Source organism: Astatotilapia calliptera, chromosome 7 (assembly GCF_900246225.1).
Source record: "Astatotilapia calliptera chromosome 7, fAstCal1.2, whole genome shotgun sequence".
Lineage (NCBI taxonomy): Eukaryota > Metazoa > Chordata > Actinopteri > Cichliformes > Cichlidae > Astatotilapia > Astatotilapia calliptera.
Genome location: NC_039308.1, coordinates 52,987,924 through 53,010,031, shown reverse-complemented (window position 1 = coordinate 53,010,031; position 22,108 = coordinate 52,987,924). Strand labels below are relative to the sequence as shown.

The 22,108-nt window shown below is 41.5% G+C and overlaps 3 protein-coding genes across 10 annotated transcripts; 2 read left to right on the top strand and 1 right to left on the bottom strand.

The window, feature by feature from the left end:
• The first annotated feature begins 119 nt into the window (after positions 1-119).
• On the top strand, positions 120-3,398 carry duox2 (dual oxidase 2). Of its 2 annotated transcripts, XM_026175682.1 has the most exons (8): positions 120-209; positions 616-794; positions 1,006-1,063; positions 1,154-1,288; positions 1,453-1,657; positions 1,762-1,976; positions 2,069-2,259; positions 2,532-3,398. In XM_026175682.1, the coding sequence occupies exons 2-8, from the start codon at positions 648-650 to the stop codon at positions 2,541-2,543; spliced, it is 963 nt and encodes a 320-aa protein (XP_026031467.1). In that variant the 5' UTR covers positions 120-209; positions 616-647; the 3' UTR covers positions 2,544-3,398. The 2 variants fall into 2 exon arrangements, with proteins under 2 accessions (XP_026031467.1, XP_026031466.1); XM_026175681.1 differs by having other exon boundaries at positions 2,069-3,398.
• A 39-nt stretch (positions 3,399-3,437) lies between these two features.
• On the bottom strand, positions 3,438-15,682 carry apba2a (amyloid beta (A4) precursor protein-binding, family A, member 2a). 7 transcript variants are annotated; one of them, XM_026175609.1, is made up of 14 exons: positions 15,493-15,681; positions 12,596-12,683; positions 12,350-12,434; positions 10,951-12,193; positions 10,591-10,698; positions 10,340-10,379; positions 10,112-10,257; positions 7,954-8,040; positions 7,675-7,860; positions 7,359-7,538; positions 6,783-6,995; positions 6,290-6,409; positions 5,760-5,900; positions 3,438-4,222 (listed from the first exon to the last, which is right to left on the bottom strand). In XM_026175609.1, exons 4-14 carry the CDS (start codon positions 12,160-12,162, stop codon positions 4,151-4,153), a joined length of 2,505 nt encoding a protein of 834 aa, XP_026031394.1. In that variant the 5' UTR covers positions 12,163-12,193; positions 12,350-12,434; positions 12,596-12,683; positions 15,493-15,681; the 3' UTR covers positions 3,438-4,150. The 7 variants fall into 7 exon arrangements, with proteins under 7 accessions (XP_026031394.1, XP_026031397.1, XP_026031393.1 ...); XM_026175612.1 differs by having other exon boundaries at positions 10,591-10,695; positions 12,350-12,683; XM_026175608.1 differs by lacking the exon at positions 12,350-12,434.
• Positions 15,683-15,916: 234 nt separating this feature from the next.
• fan1 (FANCD2 and FANCI associated nuclease 1) lies at positions 15,917-21,650 on the top strand. The gene is made up of 13 exons (XM_026175586.1): positions 15,917-17,740; positions 17,824-17,964; positions 18,217-18,418; positions 18,495-18,728; positions 18,824-18,955; positions 19,034-19,142; positions 19,237-19,356; positions 19,471-19,635; positions 19,760-19,913; positions 20,034-20,137; positions 20,211-20,405; positions 20,949-21,077; positions 21,184-21,650. Exons 1-13 carry the CDS (start codon positions 16,243-16,245, stop codon positions 21,319-21,321), a joined length of 3,321 nt encoding a protein of 1,106 aa, XP_026031371.1. The 5' UTR covers positions 15,917-16,242; the 3' UTR covers positions 21,322-21,650.
• The last annotated feature ends 458 nt before the right edge of the window (positions 21,651-22,108 follow it).

The following is a 22,108-nucleotide window of genomic DNA, read 5'->3' as shown; positions in this document are numbered from 1 at the left end:
CAGCTTATCACAAACTCAATGTGACCTATTTCCCAAATGGGAATGGCCATCATTCCTGGATCACACCTCTTTTCCACAGTATTCCAGTTAATGCATCCTCCTCCCTGGTGAAACGAGGGGGGGCCCTGCTGGTATAAAAGAAGCCTACGCTTCTTCAACCTTCACACTTAACTTCCTTCTCCTTCAGTGATCACTGACTTAACTTTAAGGTAAGATATCTCTATCTCTAAGATATTTCTATACAATAGGTTCATTGAGTTTTTGTCATTATTATTATCATGATTATTTAAGGTGTGACTGAACACACTAAAATCAGGATGGAGAAAAGAGAAGAGCAATGATTTACATTACAGTGGCAGAGGTGGCTGAATGGATGTATAGGATTGCATGTGTTTGTCTGTTAAACAGATGCATTTATTTCTTTGCAGCGAAGGCACACAGTGCCAGAGGAGTTAATAAGGCGGCCATGTTTATGTTTAATCATGCCATGTTACATAGTCGTAGTAATGTAAAGCACCTTATCAGCTGTGAGTAACAAGAGTGTCTATCTCTGCATCTGGGTGGGGAAACTGAGAACTCTGTCACTAACACTGTCTTCTCTGTTATGCTGTCTAGTCTCAGTTGTGTCTGTAAGAGCAGAAGCTAAGATGACTTTCTACGATGACATTTACCCATTCTACACTGTACAAAGGACTCCGTTTATCTTCAGCAGCCGCTTGCTCACCATTATTCTGGTCTTCCTTGTGTTAGCGGTCAGTCTTCTTCTCATTCTACCCGGGATACGAGGGAAGTCGGTGAGTGCAACCAAGTCCAAAAAAAGAAAAACTATTACTCACTGCAAATGAGTGACGAAACCTCACTATTGTTCTCTCTCTTTCTGCGCCTCCAACAGTGGTTGCTGAAAAGTGCAAAAATAATAGCAGTTGTAATGCTGTCATTTCAGTTTCCTCACCTTTTTTTTCCATTTTAGTCACCTGAAATAATTTGTCTGTCTCTTCCTCTCAGCGGCTCTTCTGGACATTTAGAATAGTTACCAGCTTGTTCATTGGTGCCGTGATAGTGGGTGAGTTTTGCATTCGTATTGTTTTTCAAAGATTTTATTCTTCCTGCCACCTTTGTTTTCTAGACTTTCAAGTTAATTTTTTCCCTGCAGCACTCAACTTCACTAACGACTGGGCCGAGGCCAGAATGACCACGAAAGCCACCTATAAGTCTTTCAGCAACGCGGTGGTTAACGCGGAGATTGGCTTGCATGTCGGACTGTATGGCATTAACGTTACGCTGAAAGGTGAGTCACAGTAAGCAACCTGTGACGTCTCGTCAAATATTCCTGCAGTTTTTATTGTGAAAGGAGTCGGTGCTACAACAACATCTTCTGCATATACACGTCAGAAAAGTTCCTTTTTTATCTGTGTTGCTTAGTAGTATTTACATCTGTTTGATCTCACTCAGGGAATCCTGTCGTACAGTTTAATGAGACCATTGACTACAATGAGATGTTCACCTGGCATGACACTATTGAAGAATATGAAGAAGCTCTGGAGAAAGGTTTACCCAACCCCATTCTGTATATCGCTGAAAAATTCACCCCGAGCAGCCCGTGCGGTCTCATCTTTCAGTACAGATACTCTGGACGATACGCGTCTGCAACACTCTGGTGATTGTTAATAACTCATATCTTGATTTTGTCAAATAATACCGTGCGCTCTAATTTTCGGGCGATGTAGAAATTCCAATCCCTGTGCAATAATTGCTCCACAGGACAGCATTTTGCTGCTGGATGCTCGCCAACATCCTTTTCTCCATGCCAGTAATCCGGTACGCTGGGTACATGGTGGTTGCCACTGCTGCATTCATCTTCTTCTCCATGATCTCCTTCACCACCATCATGAATGTGCCTCAGTGTGTTTTCTACATAGGAACTGACTCCTTTGAAACAGAATACAGCCATTCGTTTTGGCTGGCCCTGGCTACAGGTAAACACGTGAATTTGCACATAGATTTTGCATGTTTTGCACTTGAATTTATCATTCCAAGCCCGACTGTTACTAACTCAGGTGATTTTCAGGCATCCTGTGCACCCTCATTGGGCTTCTTGTGGTGCTGCTTGACTTTTTGGTCCCTGAGAAGATGAAAGAGGCTTTCAGTGTCGGTGTCGACGGCTGTGAAGACGAGGATGATTCATACAGTGAGGGCTACCTGAATTCATTTTTCCTCGATGGAGTGACAATTTCACCAGTGAATTTAAAAGTTACAGAAGTAAGTACATTCATGAGGGTGGTTCGTACAGTTTTTGAGAATATTAGTAATCAACAAATTATCTTTCTGCTGCCTGTTAATATCTCAATCATTTGTTTAAAGCAGCAACAGTTCTTATCTTTAATATAAGTAAATTCTACTGTGGGACAAGACCGAACAGTGTATTAATAAGGCATTCCCATAGTTAGTTTATACGGCCGCCATAGTCACCTTTATATCCATGATAAAGACGTCGTTCAGCTAACTTTGATCGTTTTCTTTCTGTGTTACAGGAACATTTATGAAGCTGTGCAGATTCCCTCTCAGGGAGATTTCTTTGTTCATACTTGAAAATAATTTTTGTTGAATGTGTTACAGTTAAAGTCTCGACTTTCACATGTGTTAGTTATCTGTGTGAGCCTGTAAATAATAATGTCTTAAAATTGAGTCCACTGTAAATAGTCACATTTGTAAAGGTCACTCTCATGTTGTAGTAGCTGTAAATAAACATAACTTCATATGGGATCCATACAATGTGTATATAGTGTGATGGGTGTGGATGGTAGAGCTCTCGTTGTTTTGCTTGTTTGGTAATGAAACATGAGACAACACAGATACATATTGATTGTACACAGAGTATACACTTTAAGAATCCGCTTTTTTAAATGAAATGCACATTTGGTTTTATTTACATTAAACTGATCAGAAACTTGGTCAAAGACATTATTAATAAAATTAAGCCTACTCGATCCAAGAAACTGCTTAAAAACTGAAGATGTAATACGACAGCACGTGCTACTCCCTCCAGAGACCAGTGCAATCTGGCTCTCACCAGAACAGAAAACATTAGAGTCTCTAGTTTCAGAAACACAACTCCTAAGCTGGCAGCATTATTGAATACCTGCAAGAGCCAGATGGCACAAATTTACGACGGGACTGGTGAACACATTTCTGAACATTTAATGATATACTAAGCAAAAACAAATGTGCTTTTTATTTCTAAAAGGAGATTTCTAAGCGACCCCACACTAGTGAGAAGCAGCGAGAGCCCGAATGTTGGAACATGTGGTTTCCTTGCATCAGATTCATGCACACACAGTGCTCTGATAGGTTGAATTGATTCTCTTGTAATCCTGTTAAATATGTTTTTTTTCTGTCCTGTAATTTTTTAAGAGCTGAATAAAATGAAAACAAACAAGTGCTCAGCAGTGAAACTGTATTTTCTGTGTGTTATAACTGTACATTCATTCAGTATTGTATATTCTGATACATTCTTGTACGCTCTGGTAAAAGTAATGATCATCCATATACTGTATGTCCTTGAAAATTAAGAGTGTCTTTGGCCTTCAGCGTCACCACAATACACAGAGTTCAGTGCCTTTGTACAGCATCTTATTATCTTCTTTTGATACTAATTGTAATAGATTAACATGTTGGATTGAGAATGAATCCCTGGTCAGTAAATCGTATTCTTCGTTATCACATGCATATACTGCAGAAGTTATATGGCCTTTCCAATCAAGTCCTTGAGAAATCCAAAGTATTTACAGTAGAAGTACAATTTTAAACTCCATACACATTATAAAAATGACTAAATAAAAAATAAATGTACTAATTTATCTCTTCATAAGAAAATAAACATGACCGTAAAGCTACTTTTCTTCAACACCATAAACTCACGTACAGTACTACAGACAGAGTATTCACATTGTAAGGCCATTATGACGATGTAATTCAAGATAAAACCTGGGAAAATGAGAAACGGATGTTCTTTACAGCGTCGCGACAACAGGCCAAAAAAAATAAAATGATAGAAAAATAAATTCTCCTCGTCCCACTGAGCCACCCGTCTTATTGTCGTCACGCAGCCAGACATGCAGAGCTACAGTGGGGCTGATCCATGCAGGGTCCTCTATATGTAGACGGGCGTCTCCTGTCCCGTCAGCAGTCTGAACATCACAGCAGGCATCGTCTTCATGTTGATCTGGCACAGAGGGAAACATGAAAGAAGCAGGGTGGGTAAATGCAGGGTGTCAAACATGTGGCACACGGGCCCTGAATTGGCACCACAAAGACTCTGAGGCGGCCCACAGGAACGATTTGGGACTTTTAACTGCATTTTTATAAATTGTACAGTTTTTTCTACTGATAAAGGCCTCCTTCACGATTGTTCGTACTACACCTAAGTTAAAGAAAAAAAAGAACAATGAAATGACAAAGAAATCCTATTTTTTCACCATCTAATAGAAGAGTTTCTATTTCTTTATGGTATCTTTTAAAAAGCAAGAAAAACTTTGCTTTATTATTACAGGTCAGTCTGGGCAATGAGATACATTCTCTGTGCTTTTACACATCTATTACTTACAGTTTAGTCCCAAAGTGCCATGTTTACAGATTTCTTCCATTTACTACAGCAGAATTTCTTTATCATATAGAAAAACTGAGACATGCAGCTAAAATTGTACTTCTTTTTTTGTATGTGAAGATATCAGAGGGGTTCTGACTGGGGTTAAACTTATCCCTCGCCTGAAAGTCAAAGTGGGCTGTATGTGGCCCACAATGTAAAGTGAGCTCCCTGGGTTAACCCATCAACTTCAGATGCATTTACACATGCACAGATATGTAATCGGCCCTAATTTACTTACTCCTCTCTGTCCCACCAGAGACTGAGAAAAGGATTCAGATGTATTGCTGTCAAACAGAGATCTTTTCTATCAGAACGTACACTTGAAGAAATTACAGAGAAAATACAAGAGTGGTTGAAAATTAAGTTAAAGTTTTAAATAATATTCGGTATATATTTTTGATTATGTTTAACTTTAAGTTTTATTTACAGCATTGAAGCATTGAGCATCACAACACAAACTGGGATCTGAACCATCAGGTCTCCTCTGTATTCTCCATCCATTTGTTTGTGTTTAATACTAGTTTGATATGTTGCCATATTCATTTACTTTGGTCAAGAGTTAAAAGATGTATAACAATTTCCTGAAAAAATTAAAAAAATCAATGTGAAGCATGAGCTGCCTGACAGTTAGTTTGAAACAGCTGAGTTTATCTAATTGAAACAGCGAACAACGTGATGGTTTTATTGGAGTTAATGTGCTGGACTATGAGTCAACAAGGAAGGGCAAAAGAATTTCCCAAACTGTTCCTTTAAAGCACGCTCATAGGGATAAATTGTAAACTTGCACTCAAGGAAATAGATTCCTGTAATCACTGTGAAAGTACACAATAGTTAATTTCTCTGGAATGTGAGTTTTCTCACACAAACATCCTTTATTGTACTAGTCAGTTTTAATTTAAAAAAAATATTTAACCATGGTTTGTTTAATCACAGGATTTTATTGACTTTATTGACCCATCACTTACAGGCATTCTGTGGCCCTGTGTGTACCCAGTGATTTGGCTTTAAACCAAACTCTAATGTGCATGCATCTATGAAAGGCCTGTGTGGCACAGTGTTTGTGTGGTGCAGTAATCGGAGAAAATTGCCATCTTGTGTCATGAGGAGTTCCTACCTCACCCACAGAGATGGACAGGGTTTGAACTATCTTCTCGTGTGCCATGGCAACGACACTCTGACCATTTATTTCAATGATTCTGTGTCCAACACGAACGCCGCCTCTCTCAGCGATACCGCCTCGCATCAGGCTGCAGATCTGAGGAAGCAAAATAACCCCAAATGTGGAACTGCATCATAAATACCAACACTCCCAGTCAACAAGGGGGTATGTTGTAAATATTAACATATTTTTGGCATGTACTAGAGTAGCTTTCATGGTTCACAGTTCACAGTTCCTTATTTATCTTGGCCCTGGTGCAGCAGCTCAAAAACTATCAGAGCAGAATGACGCCTGAGCTTTTGGCTCACAGCAATTATTTGTACATACGCTGAGCTCATTATTGCTATTTTTAACATAAGCAGCCATCACTGTGATGCTATAACATGACAAAAAAACCTGCATGCACCTAAGCATTTAATAAGCCTGAGTTGAAAGTTCAATCTTAAGTTTAGAGTCATGGTAACGAGTGATACGGCTGCACTCACAATGCCATTTTGAACACTGAAGCCGAGCTGGAACTTGAGATCGGGTCTCTTGATGAGGACGGTGGTGACAGGAGGGCAGCTTACAATACTCAGCTTTACCTTCACCTGGTTCTTCAGACCCTGGGACACATTCAGAAACGCATTCACATGTTTCAGAAGTCAAAAGGTTTGTGGAGGTGGACTAAAGACTGGTGCTGTCCCTGTGCTTATGTGGTATTTCTATGTGCTTGTTAGTGTCATGGTCAAAATTACATTTATTCATTCGTGTTCTTCTTTCCTGTCCACTTAATCCTTTTAGGGTGAAAAGAGGGACCACCTAAAAGTCCACTAATATTTAGGTACTTTCACTGTAATTCATACTTTTGGGCTGTTCAGTCCAGCACTACTAACTACAGATAGTTTTCCTTGTGCTATTCTTTGATTCAAATACTTCCTTATCTAACTTATGACTCTAAGTAAAGGGCTAACTGGAGGTTCCTGATGTACTCCATACCTTAATGATGCCCTGGCAGGTGGCCAGTGGCAGCCCCACGAGACTTGTGTCATTGATGGACATAATCTGGTCGCCCACGTTGAGTTTTCCAGAGCGAGCTGCGGGCCCACTGTTCAGCATGCTGGCCAGGATGACCGTGGGCAGAATGGAGCCCCAGCCAGACTCGACTATTACCACGCCGAGGATCTCGCCTTTCTGCTTCTCTATATACAGCTGTAATACAGTATACAAGTATTTTTTAAACCTTTTTAAGCACACTTTGAATTTCATATTGAAAATTAAATCAAATCACTTTTATTGTCACATCACATGTGCAGGTACATTGGTACAGCACATGTGAGTGAAATTCTTGTGTGCGAGCTTCACAAGCAACAGAGTTGTGCAAAATACAATAATGTAAACAAGCAAAATACAAGAATGGCTACATCTGAAACTAATAAATATATGTACAATATATAATAGTTTATGCATTTCATAATAGTATATGCATTTCATTTAGCGAGATTCTGTTAGGGTGGAAAATCCATCAGTCATCATTTACAATTAGCCAACAGTGGAATAAAAAACATGTCACACCTCTTTACAGTTGTCTGAATTTGAGAAATGAACGAGGTCATCGTGGTACATTTCCTGGGAGCTGATGATGTCACTGTATTGTTTCTGGCTCAGGTCGGTGGGATTGATGCCATTGGCTCGCAGGAATTCTCTGTAGGCCACACTGAACGCCTGACCAATAGACTGTGCGATTAGCTGCGCCTACGGGAAGGGGAGCATTTGGGGGAAACCGCTCAGCAGAAAGGCTATCCCAGCTGACAACAGCAAGGAAGTGACCAGAGATTATTGTAAAAATGTAAAACTAGAGCGTAAAGTAGAAAAGAATGGCAATACTTACATCCTCTGATTCAAAGACATAGCAGATCATTCTGTACTGGCTCTTCCCTTCGCTGGTGGAGTCCGAAGATTCAGAGAGCTCCTCTGATGAGGCCTGAGACATGCGCCTCCGTGCCATCAGAACTACAATGCTGCCGATGTCTGCGATGTAGGAGATGGTTCGCAAGGCACTGTCCATCATTGTTTCCTATGAGGAACAAAAGTAATGACAATCATGATTCAAAATAAATTGTGTTTATGCACAAGAAGAAGGCAACACACAAATTTAAGAGCCACTGACCTGTGTGTCAGCATTCAGTACTTTGACAGCTTTAGTGGAGATAAACAGGTCCACTTCTGTCATCATTTGAGAATCTTCATCTTGGCTCTTTGAGATAAACAGAATTTTAATAAGACGTTTTGCATTTCAGAGAATGAATGTGATGCTTTAATCTTGCATAGCATTTTTTTTCTTGCACCTCAATAATAACGCTTGTGCTTATGCCTGAAAGGCAGAGACAGTTTAAATTATTCTTTTCAAACTTTGCTTTTGTGACCAGCAGTTCATTTGTAGTTACATTCAAGGCACAAGCACAGGATATAACACTTAATACACAGGAACAAAAACATGTGGCCGTATCAAAAGAACAAAGTGGCCAAAAGAAAGACATGCAACAGCTCCACTGTGTGGTAAATAGATGAGGTTGCTGCACAGCTGACTTTTTATAAATAGGTCACAAGCAACATACAGTTGTGGTCAGAAGTATTAATACGTGTTATGATCATTGTAATTTAGGGCCTTGAATTATTTCTTTGAACTGTTCATTTTCTCAGTGTGGAAAGATTGTACAGCATACATCTTTATTGCACTTTGAAAAGAACTGGGTGCACAAGTTTGACTTTAGTTTGTATTTTTTTTCTAATCCACACAGTTTTAGATGTATACATACACCTCCACTAATATTTGGTTAAACGTCCCTTAGTAAGTTACACCTTTACCAGAAGCTTTTTGTAGCCATTAAGAAACTTCTGGCATAATTCCTGGTGTATATTTGACCACTCTTCTTGGCACACACCCGGTTTTTGGTAAGGCCATTCCAGCTGTTTAACGTTAGCCTGCTTCATCCATTCAAAAACCACCTCACACGTGTGCTTTGGATCACTGAGCTACTGGAACACGCTGAAGAACTTGGAGATAGTCATTCTTCTTCATTATTACAACCACTTTGTACAATGTAACAGTACTGCTGACAGCAAAACAGCCACAGTGCATGATGCTACCACCACCGTCCTTTACAATTGGTACAGTGTTCTTAGGTTTGAAGCTTTCACCTTTACAAACATACTTGTTGTCAAGTGTGGACAAATAGCTCAATCTTTGTCTCATATGGCCATAAAACCTTTCTCCAGAAGGCATTTGGCTTGTCCATGTGGGCAGCTGCAAATTTCTCTCGAGCTTGAAGGTTTCCATTTTGGAGCAGGAGCTTCTTTCTTGGTCGGCACCCTCTCGGTCCGTGATGATATAAAACTGGATTCACTGTGGACAGTGATGCTGGTGTTCCAGCAGTTTCCAGCTCATGGTAGGCTTGAGCCTTAGTGGTTCCTGGGTTATTCCTGAACATCCTAACCAAATTCCTCTTATTGTAGGGGGACAGTCTGGGTCTAAATCCAGATCTCGGCAAAGTGATGGCACATCTGAATAACATAGTTATGTACAGTTGTTTAAGTTAACAGGCCTTAACCTTGTCAAGTTAAAAGACAGAACTCAGCACCACTTATTAAAAGATTAAAGTAAGTGTATCTATATAATTGAGCCTGTATGTATACTTCTGGCCTTGTATGTATTAAATAACATCCATCCATTCACTTCCGCTTATCCTTTTCAGGGTCGTGGGGGGCACGGGAGCCTATCCCAGCTGTCATAGGGTGAGAGGCGGGGTACACCCTGGACAGGTCGCCAGTCTGTCACAGGGCTAACACACAGAGACAGACAACCATTCGCTCTCACATTCACTCCCGCATTCACACCTATGGGCAATTTAGATTGATTGATTAACCTAGCCCCGCTAACTGCATGTCTTTGGACTGTGGGAGGAAGCCGGAGTACCCGCAGAGAACCCACACCAACATGGGGAGAACATGCAAACTCCACACAGAAAGACCCTGGCCTGAACTACATACATATTATTTATTTCAACTGCGAGCATACATGTAGAATAAAGTCAAATCCCTAATAAAGTCGAGTCCCTCCAGCCAAAAATAAAAGCCAACTTTTCTAAGGCTGAAAATCCCAGATGGAGAACATCAAGAGAATCTAATCAAGTCTCCTGGACCCGAATTCAATTTGTTCCCTAGATTTCATTTCAGTTTGTTCCCACATTTTGATGCTGGCCAATTTAAAGATTTATGAACTAAATGGATGCATGTTGGTAGCTGTAACAACCCTGAAGAAGAATTACCTTGATTTGACTGACAGCTTCATGAGCCTGGGACATACGGACACTCTTGGATGGGTTTTTATCAGACAAAACTTGAGTGCAGCCAAGGTAGTTAGCAGCAAAGATGATCCCATCAATAAGGTCTTCTGGCTCACAGGGACCTGGGACTGTGTGACAAAAAGACCCCTGTAACGTGCAGCACAGATTCATAAAAATGACAACATTTTGAGAATATTCTGAGATATTTACCATCCTCAAAGCTGGGAAACGAAGCAGCTTCCTGTGTTTTCTTTTTTAAAAAATGTAATAAGTTGGACTTCAAGGGCAAATATTTTGCAGATACAGTATAAAAACCTATATCTATCACAATATCCACGATTGCCTACATACAAAACTTACAAAAACAAATGTTTCTTGGGAATACGATTAAAGAGACAGTAAAAGACAGTTTTTTGATCAAAAACTGGATGATAAGAAGCTAAAAGTAGCTGAATTTTAACCTTGGGAGTGTTGCTGTCTTCTGCAGAGACAGGCTCTGGACACTGAGACCTCGTCGCCTGCTCTGGCAGCTCCTCAGGTATTGCAGCCGGGCTGAGCTTCTCATTCTGCTAAACAAAAATAAGTGGGGGGTGTTTTCTTCTTATCTTGGACAGTTTGTGTTTTTTAACATTTCTTGTTGTCCTGTGCCGATTAAGAAGAACTCATAAAAAGTGATGAAGACTATTTCTGGCGATGCATAAAATTAAAATTGTGCTGATCCCCTCTAAACCACAGCAGAGGCAGGTTTGGCACAAACATTTACAATCACAAGCCACAGGGGACAAGAGCTGACAAAGATGTGTCCTATTTGCATTGCTTACCTGCTGGGGTTTCTCTAGCCGTCTCTGTCTCTCCTCGAGAGACTCCCTCTGTTGTTCTGGTGTGTGAAGAGGAGCCAGGGATGGCTTGATAACCCTGGGTTCATTCTCCCGGCTGTTAGCAGTGGAATTACTGGGTCTGGGAACAGGAGGAGGCTCTCTGTGAGGCTGGGGTTTCTGGGTTTCAGTAGGAGGCTGAGCATGGGAGTGGCGAGGTGGGGGAATAGGGTGTTGCTTACTGGAACTGGACCTAGCTTTGGTCCTCACGGCAACTTTTTTGCAGTCCCTGGGCAAAGTCTTTGGACGCTGCTCAGTGTTGCTGGTCATGCATCCTTTGATCCCAGAGGCAATTTGCTCGATGCCCTCTCCTGTTCCCCTCCTTCCTCGCCCTTTACCCTGCCGCTCCTTCTCCTTTGAATCTATGTGAGATGGCTCACACTTCTTGCTGGCTCCTAGGACATTAGGGTTCCTTGTGACTCGGACGTCACCTTCTCTTTGCCGTTCCTCTCCCCCCTTCCTAATTCTTTCGTTCTCATTACCCTCATAAAGGCTAGCCTGCCTCTGAATACTGTCCTCCGTCTCCTCTAAATCCTCTATAAATTTGGCCCCATCTAGCACCTCTTCTATCTCATCTCCATCACCGAAGAAGAACCTGTCCTCCTGGCCCTTTTTAACTCCCCCTTCTGTTTCATCACCAGCAACTGGAGCACAATGCGACCTGAAGCGATGGCTCATCTTACTCGGCTTAGCGTCTGATTGTGATCCCTCACATATTTCTGTGCCATGCCGTGGCCTCGGAGTCATCTGGTCAGGAGCACTGGTGTTCTCATTAGTATTATCACTGACAGCATGCTTTATATAGCCACCGTCCTCAGGACAGTACTGCTTGTAATACCTCATGTCCACACCGCCCTCTCTGTTCAAATGCAGAACCTCATCATAGTCCTGCTCGACATCGGAGCCCACGTTGTCGTACTCAGAGCAGGTGTCCTCCATGTCCTCAGGACTAGGGTCACAACTCATGTAATAGTGATTTGCAGAAACAGGAGAAGTCAGCTGGTCATTATTATCCTCCTCCAGCGCACAAGGTGGTTGCTCAGTCGCCTCGTTCACCAAACCTCCCCGCTCTTCTTTGCTCTGTCCAGGACCGGGGCATGATGAAGTGCCGGGTACCAATATTTTGGAAATGGATCCTGGCCTCTTTCCATGAGCCATAACTGGCCCCTTTAGCCCACTACCCTAAGCCCTGTAAACATTAATAGAAAATCAATTTCACATTTTTGAGAAATGTTATATTTTCAACAGTATATCATCATTCAGACTCTTTATATTATTATGAAAAATAACTGAACACATATTGTATTTTGCAAATGACGTAGGTTCATCACACTGGAGAAATCACCTTCCAAAGACTTCGATGCTCTCTTTCATAAAAACAGAAACTCTTCAGCAACTCTTCTCAGTTTTCGAGCTCCTCCGCTACAAGCCTACAGCACAGGTGCCGTCAATTTAAATAACCAAACATCAAAGATTCCTCTTTGCATATGGTCAAAGATCCACTTTTGTATACAGTGACTATCTCTGTCATACTTTAAAAACACACACACACACATCCTCCCTCCGTACCAAACATCCATATTTTACTTACATGCACCATCTCAGTCCATTTGTCTTTGATGGTGTTTGTTATCTGTGATCTTGGTCCGTTGTGCCTGCTCTAATTTTGTCTTGATGTCCTGCAGAACAGGAAGCCTGCAGTAAAACTACAGACACACAGCCTTCCTTCTGCAACACTGCTCTCTATTCTTAGCACCTCCCACCACAGAAGCACAGACATATGCAGATGCTCTATACTGGCTTATTGTAAGTCAGTCTGCCTTCACACACAATTTAAACTCTTCTCTTGCGGGTGAAAGTCATCTGCTTAACCTAGTCTAGCTCTCTCACACACCGCTTGAAATATAACATCCTAAAAAGTTATTACAAAATTCTGGCACAAGTAATGCTGACAAAAATGCTGCCCATGCCTGCTTTCAGATTGTAGCATGTGGTGTTTTCTATAAACTATGTTATTGTTTTATAGTTTGCTAAACAGTATCTTCAAGAAGCTGCCTTGAAAAACAGTAAAGAACCAAAGAACAACAACACAAAACTGTCTAAATTAGTCAGAAAGTACTTCACAGCTGAACCGATAGAAATTAATCGTGGAAAAATGATTACAGCTGTTAATTAAAAGTAAATACTGGCATTTAACGAGTTCCAGCCTCTCGAATGTAACTATTTGGGTTTTTTTTCTGTCATTCTTTTACCGATAGTCTACAGTTGACAGAAACGAGAAATTTTAAATAGAGACATGATAGTCTACATTGACCAGACACTTTATAAGGTACACCTAAATGGTACAGAGCTGAACCCCCTTGTGCTTTCGGAACTGCCTTAATTTTTCATGGCATGGATTCAACAAGGGTCTGGAAACATTCCTCAGAGACTTTGGTCCATATTGACATGACAGCATCACACATTTGCTGCAGATTTGTTGGCTGCACCTCCATAATGTGAAGTCCACCACACCCCAAAGCTGCACTACTAGATTGAGATTGGGTGACTGTGGAGGTCATTTGAGTACAGTGAACTCCCTGTTGTGTTCTGGAAAGCTGTTAGAGATGATTTGAGCTTTGTGATATGGTGTGTTCTTCTGCTGTCATAAAAGGATGGACATGGTCAGAAACAGTAACCAGGTAGGCTGTGGTGTTTAAGTGATGCTCAGTTGGCACTAAGAGGCCTAAAGCGTGCCAGGAAAATATACTTGGAACCACTGCTGGTGCTGCTTTTATGTTTTTTACTCCAGATTCAGACCCTATTTTGCAGCAGTCTCAGTTTCCTGTTCTTATCTGAGAGGAGTGGCACCTTGTGCGGTCTTTTGCTGCTGTCACCCATCCGCTTCAAGGACTAACATCATGTGCATTCAGAGATGCTCTTCTATATGCATAGACTGTACCAAGTACTTATTTGAATGACTGTTGCCTTCCTATCATCTCGAAGCAGTCTGGCCATTCTCATCTAACCTCTGACATTCAACAAGGAAAAACGCCGCTCACTGGATCTTATCTCTTTTTCTGACCATTTTTCTCTATAAACCCTAGAAATGGCTGTAATCCCAGTAGATCAGCAAGTTCTGAAACAACTCAGAGCAGCTCGCCTTGCACCAACAACCATGCCACATTCAAAGTCCCTTAAATCAGCCCCATTTCTCATTCCAATGCTCAGTTTCAATGTCAACAGCCTGGTTCGACCATGTCTGCATGCGTAAATATGCATTTAGGCATATGCCATTAACTTTGTTGCCATGTGATTGGCTGATTAAATATTTGCGTTAACAAGCAGCTGAACAGGTGTACCTGACAAAGTGGCTGGTGAGTGTGCATTCAACATATATTCTCAATCAAGAAAACATCTGGCAGATTAAGAAATGGGGAAATATCTGTTATTCGCAGCCCTACAGTAATAATACAAATGTACAACAGCAGGATTTAACACCAGTAAATTAGAGAGTATCCATCAATACAACATAAAAATGCTGTTGATTTTATTTATCAATATTATAATGATATAATTTATGATTCTCTCAGCTCTGAATTCCACCAAATCTCTTTTCATCCCTGTCATCATTTAAAAGAAGTGAGCTCCTTAAGTGTGAATGTGATGCTCTCAGTTTAGTAATACATGCTTTACATTTGATTAGTACAGGATATGTGAGAGGCAGCACACTGACAGTGCTGTGCTACACGCCCAGTATAAACATGTCATCATCAGCATCCTCATCTCAGCATGAAGCATCTAAGCTTGAGGCTGAAAAGAAAAATCATAGAGCAAACTATTTGGCTCAAGCTAAAAAGACTCCACAACGAAATGAATCCTATCAGTGTTGATCAGGTCATTATGCAACTGGGATTATAGCATCATCAGCACAAAAAACCTCTAATCCCTGCTAACAGTCCTAAGCATGACTTCTCCATGGTGCTGAACTGGCAATTAAAACAACAGGGGCAATTACAGAGTAGAATTGGCCTTCACCATTGCAGTTTTCTTGCACCTGCCCTGCCCTTGAAGAATGAGTGGTAGTATTTTATAAAGCTATTACGCCTAACTTTTGCCGCAGCTGCAGGGGTGGTTGTTGCTGTGGCTCCAGTCTCCCCACAAGTGGACGCCGCATTTCCCTCTGCCTAGATGTCGATAAGATAATCGGATATGTCCTGCGCATATACCGTGCATTAATGGAGCGCGCTCCCTCCACACACGCTCTCTAGTGGTTATACCATCTGGAGGCATCTTATTATCCTACAGCAGCTGGAAAATTCACATCGACCTTGATGTGAAGCATGGAGACTGCACCATGCTGACACCCAACTAATGGGCTGATGTGCCACAGGAGCACGCACATCTAGCATCGTTTTCGCTCTGTGACAGAAACACGAGCAGGCCTACATGCATCAATATTGCATGCTCCCCTCTATACGTGCATTAATATATGTGTGTGCCACTTACCGACATCAGTCCTGTGGGGGCCTCTCCCTTAAAATGCCCGTTTGCTGATCAGATGAGATTGATCTCCGGGATGGTGATTTTTGAATAAAAGCCGCACAGCAGCCCAGGAACCTGTGTAGAAAATACACCCCCTAACACAGGCACACACGCACCATGTGCTCACTAGTCGCACTGTTCTACCCAACATAAAACATTAATGCACACGCAGATGCACCTCTATATGAATGGATTGTATTTTTATGTTTGTTTGTTTTTAATTTTTTAGTCATTTTATAATTTGTTTAACAGTATAAGTGGTGGCTTGTAAGTCATTAAATAGACACCCAAGGTGTGATTTATATTATTAGATTATCTTTACTTTAAAGCCATATTTAATATGATTATATCTTACAGCTTCCTAGGATTTATTTGCGTTTGTTGAGGAAAAATATCGATGTATCTGGGATCGATTTCGATGTTCTGCGCTCTACTGGTTGTGCCTAAGAAGCGGGATTGGGTGCCATATCTGCTATCGGTATGTTAGCTATTGTTTTGAACCGCTGACAGGCTGTATTTTATAGTTTTCTGCTGGATTTGTGAGGCACTAAGAGTCGCAAATGTGTGACCATTTTAAATGAGACATAGGTAAGCTAGCATACGAAGCATTTCTACACCGAAAGCGCAACTGTCAGAGTATGCAACAAAGAAAACCTGTGGGGGAAAATAGTTTTCACCGAGCAGCACCACCACTGCCGCCTGCATTGCTGAAACATGGCCGAGCGAGCTAACAAAGGCAAACTCAGGGGACGTTTATCATTGTCGAGAACCAAAAAGACGGACAATGTTGTTAAAGTTGGCACTGCTGCCAGGGGTGCCACCACAAGTCCAATCACGTCGTTCTTCTCCAGCAAGCCTCCACCTAAGCTGGCCTGTCCCCTGTGTGGCCAGCTGGTACCGAGATTCAAGATCAATGAGCATATTGATCTGCAATGTCAGAACTTTGAGAGAGGAGACAGCACTGTCGGCTCAGCAAGTAATAGTGTTATCTCAAGCACTCAGCTGTCACCCAGAAGGAGTCTCCCAGAGTCTCCCGCGGAGGATCGAAAAGTGGAAGAAGCGGGTGAAAAAGGCAAAGAGACCAAAACAAGCCCTTATTTCAAAAAGAATAACTTTCAGCAGGCACCACGGGAAATAAACAGCAAGACGGTGGTCAGGACCATTGACCTTGGAAGTCTTTCTTCTAAATTATCTAGAAAATTTCATAAGGCACCTGAAAGGAAAGAAACAGTGGACGAACTTGATGAGACACTGAATAGCTCACAGAAAGAAAATCTTCTGATTCAGAGTTTAGAAGACAAAAAAGAGGACCTGCCAGTCAGATCAACCAGTGTTGTCTGTGTAGCAGCAGTGGAAGATCCATCACATTCAGAAAAACAACATAAATTTGAAAACAAAGCATCTAAATCTGATACTGTCCAAAAACAAGTTACTCCGAAGCCGCACTCTTCTCCCTCCAAACCAGCAAATAATTCACAACAGGCACCACGGGAAATAAACAGCAAGACTGTGGTCAGGACCATTGACCGGGAAAGTCTCTCTTCCAAATTAGCTGGAAATTTTCATAAGGCATCTGAGAGGAAAGAGACAGTGGATGAACTTGATGAGACACTGAATAGCTCACAGAAGGAGAATCTTCTGATTCAGAGTTTAGAAGATGAAAAAGAAGGTATGACACGCCGGTCCACCAGTGTCACCTGTGCAGCAACAGTACAAGACCCATCACATTCAAAAAAACAACATAAATTTGAAAACAAAGCATCTAAATCTGATACTGTTCAAAAACAAGTTGCTCCAAAGCCACACTCTTCTCCCTCCAAACCAGCAAAACGAAAAAGTAAATCTTCCATTAGTAAGGCAGCTAGCTTTAAAAAGAAAGCCAAGCTGGAGAAGAAGTCCTCTGAAGGTAAAGCTGGAACAACTGATCTGGATCAGCATGAAACTGTAGTAGCGTTATCTGCTTGTGACCAACCTTTGAATTTAGAGGAAACGTGTGAGGAAAAGGTTGCGGTTGTCAGTGGTGATTTACTCCCAGTGTTTGGTGCCGATAGCATCACAAGTGAGCAGAGCTCGACTACGGCTTCGCCGCACCTTCCCTACTACCTCAGGAACTTCAAAACTGTACTACACGCTGTGCTGGAGAATGAGGATGACAGAGAGTTGTTCAACCAAGATGATTTGTCCTTTATACGTGCATTTGAAAATCTGTCAGGTATGTTAAAATATTATTCAATAGTTATTCTAAAAACTGTGAAAATCTGGCTTTATTGTTCACATGTATTCTCTCTCTTGAAGTCATGGGACAGAAGTTGTATGTGAGGCTTTTTCAGAGGAAACTGAAGTGGCTCCAAGTAAATAAGCTGGATTATGAAGAGATATGCAGCGATCTTGGACCCATTTCACAGGAACTGGTTCAAAGTGGTTTTCTGGAGACAGGTAAATGTGTAAAAAATTTAATGTCTCCTTTTGTTACTGTCATTTTGTTACCGTTCGATATTCATGTTTTTCCAATTATGTTATTAATATGACTGCACTGATCACATTTAGCTATTATGTTGGCATCATGTTAATGGTTGAAGCTAGGAAATACAGTAAAATGTTTGGAATAAACATCAAATTACATCAATGAATAAACATCACCAAATTTTCTCTAATAATGTCCACGTCTGGTGTTTTTACCTCTCAAAGAGAATGACCTTGAAGACTTGGGTGAGGCTCTGGATCTCCTGCCGGCTCCTGAACTCAAAGCTTTGGCTAAGACTTTCCACCTGGGCAATTCAGCGACCCAAAAACAGCAGGTAGTGGACGGGCTGCTCCGCCTTAGCAAGCAAAAGTCTCTTTTCACTCTGACCACTGCACAAAACAGTGTCGGAGCAGTGATTCTTAAACGGTAAGATAATTATTTATGTTATGTTTTTTTAGTACCAGTATTGCAGTGGTGGTCACACCCCATCCTGTCTTTAAAGGGCTAAGCAGCTTGCAGGTTCCTGTGTCCGTCTCTGTCGGGGTCCTCGGGCTGTCTTCTCTCGTGTTCTCCTGCTCTTCTCTCTGACGGACACCGTGGAAGAAGAGGAGATGGCAGCTGGAGGACAGAGCCAGCTTTATACCATCCTTTTGGTAAACTCAGGTCGTCTGGCCTTCCCAGACTATACAGTACAGCGTGTAGCCAAGGTTTTTCAGGATAGAGAGGACCTTATCAGGTAAGGTTCTACCAAAATATCTATAATGACTTTCTTATGTTTTATCAAGCAGGATAGGCACAAATAAGTACTAATAATGGCATGCATCACACCAGATATGAAGCTTCCATGCGAGCACTGCAAGAGGTGATCCTGGCTATGCAGGGTGGTCAGTGGGAGACGGCCATGGAGCTCTATGCTGCAGCCAAAAGTCAATGGCTAGTGCTGAAGAAAAACAATGACCTCAGGTGCGAAATCATAAACATTTGCTTCAGTGTTTCCAAAAACAGTCAGTTGTGACTGATAACAATATGATTTGTTTGCAGTCATCAGGAAAAGCTGCCTGTATTTCTGCGCTGCTTCACTGCAGGATGGGCTTACACTCGAATTTTATCCAGAGGGGTCGAGATTTTGCAAAGGCTCCGTCGCTATGAGGTTTCTGAACTTGTCCATTCACCGCGAAACACAAATTAAAGTGCTTGTTCATGTCATTGTTGAAGATCTCATGGGTCTTCTGTTCGTGTCACAGGAAGCAGTTGAAGAGCTGCGGTCTTTGCTATTGCAGTCCGTTTACTGTCCTGACAGCCGCGGGCGATGGTGGGACAGGCTGGCACTAAACGTTCACCAGCACCTCAAAAGTCCTGAGCAAGTCTGCACCCTTCTCTGTTCTCATTCACGTCCTACTGAGACAGTCTGATTTAATTTTTTGTCAGATGTCTTGTGTTAATCTTTCAATTGTTGGACTGTGTTCTTTACCTGTCAGGCTATCTGTGCTATTAGAGATGGGCTGTCAGACCCTTTGGTGCGTACAGGACATAAACTCGCGCTGCATCACAGAGCTGTTAGAATGAAAGAGTCTGCCAGCTGCAAGAAGTACCGCCTGCAACTGAGAGACCTGCCCACTGTCCAAGTACAAGATGTCAAGCATGTATGTTTTTCACAGTGTCAGTGTGTGGGTTTCAAAATGGAACAGCTTAGTTTTTTAGCTCACCTAAAAGATGCTTTTGTGTGTGTCTGTGTGTTTGTTTGTTTGTTGTTACATCTGACTGCAGGTGACCATTCGAGGACAGCTGTTTCCTCATGAGGGAGGCATGGGAAAGTCTAAATTTCTTTTACCAGCAAATGAAGAGGGCGCTCATTCCACTGTAATATGCTCTGTAGAGGAGCTGTCCTTGGCGCATTACAGACAGCAAGGTTTTGACCAAGGTAAACAACTTTTTTTCTCCTGTAAAAATGTATAGATACAAACAGAAACAGTAGGTTTTTTTGTTTTTTCTTTTGTTTAAGTATTATTATTATTATTATTATTATTATTATCATCATCAGGGATCCATGGAGAGGGTTCAACATTCTCAACACTGTTTGCTCTCCTGCTGTGGGACATCATTTTCATGGACAGTATTCCAGATGTCTTCCGAAACCCATACCAGGTAAAGAAAGGTCTATACGTGTTTATCTGAATATGTATGAAACTCTAGAGCTCACGTTTGTTTTCCCTTACAGACGTGTCCGCTGGATTTTTACACCGACTGCTTTTATGAAAACAGAAAGGATGCAATCGAGTCTCGTGTCCAGTTACTTTGTGAGGCGTCTGTGGAAACTCTGCAAAATATGTTGGAAGATGTCTGGAATTCCCAGGAGGGAAAAGTGTGTTCGTTGGTGAGCTGGGAACGTTTCTCATCCCTTCAGCAAGCGCAGGTACTTAAGGTTTTAAAAGTACATGTTGAGTGCTGTCAGTATACAGTGTTTCTCACATTATGTGTCAGCGCAGTGGGGCAGATGAGGACACATTTTCCTCAAACACACTCTAATAATTGTCTCACCTCATTACCAAGTTTGGCGCATCCTTCATTGACAGATTAGCACGTAGACTCTTGCTTTGGAGCCATGCTGGTGTAATACATTTAGAATGGGGTTTGAAACTTTCTTGTGAAGCATTCAATGAATCTGTATGAGCTGATAATAGAAAAATAAGAAACAAGAAAAGGTCAGTAAACGTGCCCTTGTCCTGGATTTTTTTTTTGATGGCGTTGCTGGCATCCAGTTGAAGAAGACCATGTGTTTTTTTTCTTTGTACTGTTTTCATTGTTTTTTTGTTTTTATTTATATTTTACACAATGTGTTTTTTTTTTTTTTGGGGGGGGGGGGGGATTGTAAGTTTCTACATTTCTTACTGTAGGTACCAACATGATACTGATGTGCAATTAGATGCTGATTTTCTTTTCTTTTTTCTCTCCCCAGTCTCTTGTTGCATGCCTGGGTGGAGCCTTTCTAGGTGGAGTAATAGCACGAATGGCAAAAGACTACAGGCACTGCCGTGGAGGTTTGCCCGATCTTGTGGTGTGGAACAGCTCAAACAACAGCTACAAGGTGAGATCACCTGCCATCCTGGCTTGTTTTGTTCTCTGTTTTTTATGGAATCAGGAGATTTTTGGTGCCCAGTAGTTTAAACTCTTGTGATGTCATGTGATTGTAGCTGGTGGAGGTGAAGGGGCCCAATGACCGACTGTCTCACAAGCAACAGATCTGGCTGGATGAGCTGCAGAAACTTGGGGCCGATGTGGAGGTGTGTCACGTGACTGCTACTGGAGCCAGAGGAGCTCGTCTGGAATAAACGGACACAGAGAAATTGACTGATAAGACTTGTGCTGCTAATTAATCAGACTGCGGTCAAAAAGAAAACATCCGCAATCGGACATGCTGGGAAAAAAACATCCTGTTTGATCAACCTATAGAGAATGGTGTAAATCTTGATTTCAAAATCTATAAAATTTCACCTTTCTATGTAGGAGGAGGTTAATGTGCTTTGTTTTGTATGGCATTATCATCTGGTCTTCAACAGGAAGTCGTGCACTATGTGATGAGGATCATCGTTAACAGCTTCCAGGATCAAAAATTGCAACTGATGCATGACAGTAAATAGATCCAGCCACTACACTAATATAATGGTGTTTCCTTTTTGGGACATCCTGTAATCACAGGATTGTGTGTTGCCATGCAACCAAGACTCACATTTTCTTGGCTGCTTGTAAATTACATGACAGCTCTATGAGTTTGTTATGCAATTAAACACTGTGATAATATGCCTATAAATAAGCTTTTTGCCAGTAAGCATTGGGTAATCAAAGATATCAGCTGGGTGCAAAAGAAGAAGTCATAGGGCTACTTTTAATCAGAGTATTTTAGGGCAGAACTGAAGGAAATTTTTAGTCAGCCCAAAAAAATCTGCTTCCTTTTTAAATGCTGTATAAAAAATAATAATAAAGAAAGAAAAAAATCTTGAAACAGATTTTCTGTTAATAAGCTAAGACTCTGCCTCAGCATGTTCATTTCAAACTTTGACATTGCCGTAAATCAGTTATTAACAATAAAAGTGTATCATAGTTGATAAACTACCCCTC